Below are 4,114 nucleotides of genomic sequence, written 5' to 3' on the forward strand. Positions count from 1 at the left end.
AGATCATAAAACAACCCTTATCATTCTCAAAATGTATCAAATTCTAATTTAGTACAAAATTCTTAAAAATGTATTTTACAGTAAAATATAAAGATATATAATAAGTATGTAATCATTATTGGCAAGACGAAGCATGGTTATTGACCTGTGTGAACTCAAAGAGAAGCGTGTTTGAAGACCTTTATTCACATGATCTGTATTTTATACAAATGAGACATGCAAAATAAAACTGCACAATGATCTATTGCTGGCGGTTTGCATGGAGTCGCATCAGTTTGAGTTTAGTTGTTGGACATGGTGGACTTGATCCAGCTGGTGAAGTTGCAGACTCGGGCGTAAACGCTGGGGTGGTCCCTCATGGCGCAGTCATAACCCCAGGACACGACGCCCTGAAGCATTCCCCCGCACACCAGAGGACCGCCAGAGTCTCCCTGTAGTGCAAAAATATGTCAGATTAACACAAGTGATCATTACAGGCTGCGACAAGTAGGCCACTGTCCAGGATGTACCCCGGCCTAAGGCCCGAAGTCACTGGGATAGGCTCCAGTCACCCACGACCCCGAAAGGGACCAAGCGGTAGAAAATGGATGGATGGATCATTACAGGTGCACAATACAGCGCTATTGTCAAAACAGGGCTCAGGAGGACCAACTCATGGGGAAAATGGACTAAATTAACAATTTTAGTGACAATACAAATTTGTATTGTTTGGGCAGAAAATAAAACTATAATAAGTGTGCAGTTTTCAAATTCAAGTTGAATTTCATAAATTATTTTTTAAAAAGACCAAAAATTCAGTGTGATTGCCTCAGTGAACAGTAAAAGGCCACAAAATGGTTGTATTTTTATTGTGATGTGTTTTTAATGTTCTTCTCATGCATGACTTTGCTTCATTTACTGGGACAGTCAATAACATTTATCTACTTAAACTGTAAAAAAAATGCTTGTAGTTTTTATTTATCATTATGAAAACAATATATTTGCTCAAACATTATCTTGAATAGGAACTAAATGCTACAAATATGAAGAAATGTGTCAAGAAAATTCCAATTATGTAAAAAGATATGGTGTTACGACACAGGCCTGTTTGTTTTAGCCCTGTTCCCTGACCGTTGCCATGGTTACCTGGCAGCTGCTGGCTCCTCCGGCCATGAACCCGGAGCAGAGCATGTTGGGGGTCATGAGGTGAGGGTAGGCGTTTTTACAGATCCTGTCGTCGATGATGGGCTGTCTCAAACACTGCAGTCTGTCGGGCATCATACCTGGAAGAATTACACACAAAACAAGCTTTCACAGTGGGAAGAGTAACCAAAATATAGAACTGTCACACTGTAAAATGTATCACTCAAGAAGGAGTAAATGTATGGTGTCAGAACGCTAATGACAAGTGCAATTGTATTAAAAAAGTTAATCGAGTAAATGTTTTACACAAGTCTTTACACAATATCAAAGCTTCTATCGTAGAGTAGAATTATTTAGTACTTTTTTTTGGACCTGTCATGCCTAGAGGTGATAGTAAAAAATGTTGTGTTGAAATGGAAACAGTTGGAAACAGTCTTAAAAAAGACGTCTATTGTAATCTTACAAAAAAGTGCTATTTATGCACTTTTGTGTTTCTTTTACAGGTAAAATTTAACACCTTATACATTAAAATATTGTCTGAATATTGTTAAGTAGTGCAACATTGAGACATTAATTTTTGTCAATATCGCCCCATTGTGCATAAAAACATAAATGTTCTATCAAAACTAGTGCTTTTTTCTGTAGTCCAGACCTTACTCTTTTGGTCAATGGGAGTGTTTTTTTTTTAGACTTGGCCTGGTCCTGGTTTGGTCCCGGGTTAGTCCTGATGTATTCTGTGTTTGCCTTCGCAACCTTGGTCCTGGTTAAGCCCTGACTTTGTTCATATTTAGTCTCAATTTTAATGTGGTGTTTGTGCACGCCTGTGTGAACGCCTTTTCTAGTCCTGTTATGTTACTCGTTTTCTTGTCCAGATGTAGTTTCGAGTCTCGTCCCAGTGTAATCCCTATATTAATGTGGCGAATGTGCAAATGTGACAACCATTCACAATTTTTTGACTAATTCAACTTCCCAACTTGAAACCAAATTGAATACAGGAAATGTTAAATATTTATGTATTTTGAACTCACTTCCATTAGCCGACATGTTTCCCCATCCGGACACCAGGCAGTTCTCGTCAGCCACGGGGCACCTGGAGGGCAGAGCCACAGTCTGGACGTAGCTGTTGAGGGTGGCGGGGCGGCTCAGTTTGATCAGCATGATGTCGTTGTCCAGGTTGTAGCTGTTGTACTGCGGGTGCTTGATGACTTTGGCAGAGTCGATCCACTGCTCCGTGCCCTCGTTCACAGCGATGTTGTGCTCACCGAGACGGACGTTGATGCGACTGTGGTGACACAAAGAGTGAGCAACAAGGAAAGATGGAAAAGAAAATATACATTCATTTATATAACCACATCTTCATTCAGCTTTTTAGTACATGAGAAGAAATCTTGCACACCAGTAATATTGTTTTAGTATCCATCTTATTTAATAATCTTAAATCATTAAACTACAATACAACTAACTTTATTTTTGATACTTTACTGTTCTTGATTTGTGTCCATTAAAGTATTCTTCTTGTTTTTGTAAAAAGTAAACTTATTTTGTGTCAAAATGATGTGCGTAAAACAAAACTACTACTTTTCAATTGTGCAACAGTAAAAGACATACTAATGCTGCCTCTTTTGATCTAAATTAATCTCAGATAATTGGTTCTCAAACTACACCCCAAGTTTATTTATTGTGTATAGTGCTTTTAACCTTGATTTGTGGTTGAATTCTTGCAAAACTATGTAGAACTGGTTTAAACCTATTACGGAGTTCAAATTAGTTGTATCATGGGCTTGCAGTGATGTCATATCTTCTTACAACATGGAGAGCGACTCAAAATTGCGGTAAAAGTGACACGCAATAGTCTTTTTCTGCACTTACGACTTGTAGCAGTGAGCAGCAGACACAACCCACTGGCTGGAGATGAGGGACCCTCCGCAGAAGTGGTATCCGACGTTCAGAGACACTTGGTAGGGGACTGAGTTTTTGGGACACTCGTTTCCCCCAACAATCTTGTCATCCTCTGCAGCAACTGTGGAACAAAGCAGGTTAAATAACACATTGATTATTTTTAAGACTTGGAATGTCGTGTAGAAATACTTACAGGCTGCGCCGAGCAAAGCCAGGAAGATGAGGCCCTTCATCATGATCACTCTCAGGACCAGGACACAAAAGTGCACCGTTTTTATACTGTGCACCCGTCCTGCTGCTTTTCTCACGATTGAAAAGTACAACGTAAGCAGTGTACTGGGAAACCACCACATGTTCATATTGTAACAGGGACCTTGACTCATGGAAATCTAAAAAATAAACCTCAGACCGTAAAGGATTTTAAAATACTGACTCTATTTAGCTATATTATACAATGTTTTCCATCTGCACATAAATGGAAACAGCCTATATTGAAATAAATCATAAAATCTAAAAAAAAAATCTTAGACAGAAAAAATATAATTAAAATGCAATGCTGACCCTATTTTTGTAGATATGATATATTATTTCATCTTTCTCCATTTAAATATAAATGAAAACAGCAGATCTTATTATGGAAATGATTTGCTTGATCTGAATTACATATTACAATTCAAATGTGAGACAGCTACAAAAGCACATGCAGGAGAAGAAAAATGTGTAAAAAAAATTTGAGATGTGAGAATTTGAGGACAAGGGCTAAAAAAAAATTCGGGTGAGTTTAGGGAACTGAACTCTACACAATAAGCTACATAATGAATGTGTGAAGTGTGTTATCTACAATTTGATGATCGTATTTCTGCAGGAGAACCTCAATTGTACCCACTGCACCTGCATTAGAGTCCAAATGACTGCAATTATTGGCTTCTACAATAAATGCATCACTGAAAAAAAAAATTGTAAATACAAAAGGTCCAAGTAACATTAGGAATATGGACGATAAAATAAACTAAAGCGTTTTTTTCTGGTTTGAAAGTCAGGAGAGTTCAGAGATGACTTTGAATATAAAGTCAAAGAAAAATGATTTTGAACA

General features: G+C 37.8%; 1 protein-coding gene across 1 annotated transcript; it reads right to left on the minus strand.

Moving 5' to 3' along the window:
• Positions 1–168: 168 nt before the first annotated feature.
• Positions 169–3,332, minus strand: LOC140361996 (trypsin-like). Its single transcript, XM_072447968.1, has 5 exons — positions 3,215–3,332; positions 2,992–3,142; positions 2,151–2,404; positions 1,126–1,262; positions 169–431 (listed from the first exon to the last, which is right to left on the minus strand). The coding sequence occupies exons 1-5, from the start codon at positions 3,255–3,257 to the stop codon at positions 282–284; spliced, it is 735 nt and encodes a 244-aa protein (XP_072304069.1). The 5' UTR covers positions 3,258–3,332; the 3' UTR covers positions 169–281.
• Between the last annotated feature and the right edge of the window lie 782 nt (positions 3,333–4,114).

Source organism: Eucyclogobius newberryi, unplaced genomic scaffold, assembly GCF_026437365.1.
Source record: "Eucyclogobius newberryi isolate DKJ021-1_F unplaced genomic scaffold, fEucNew1.0.hap1 SCAF_16, whole genome shotgun sequence".
Taxonomy (NCBI): Eukaryota; Metazoa; Chordata; class Actinopteri; order Gobiiformes; family Gobiidae; genus Eucyclogobius; species Eucyclogobius newberryi.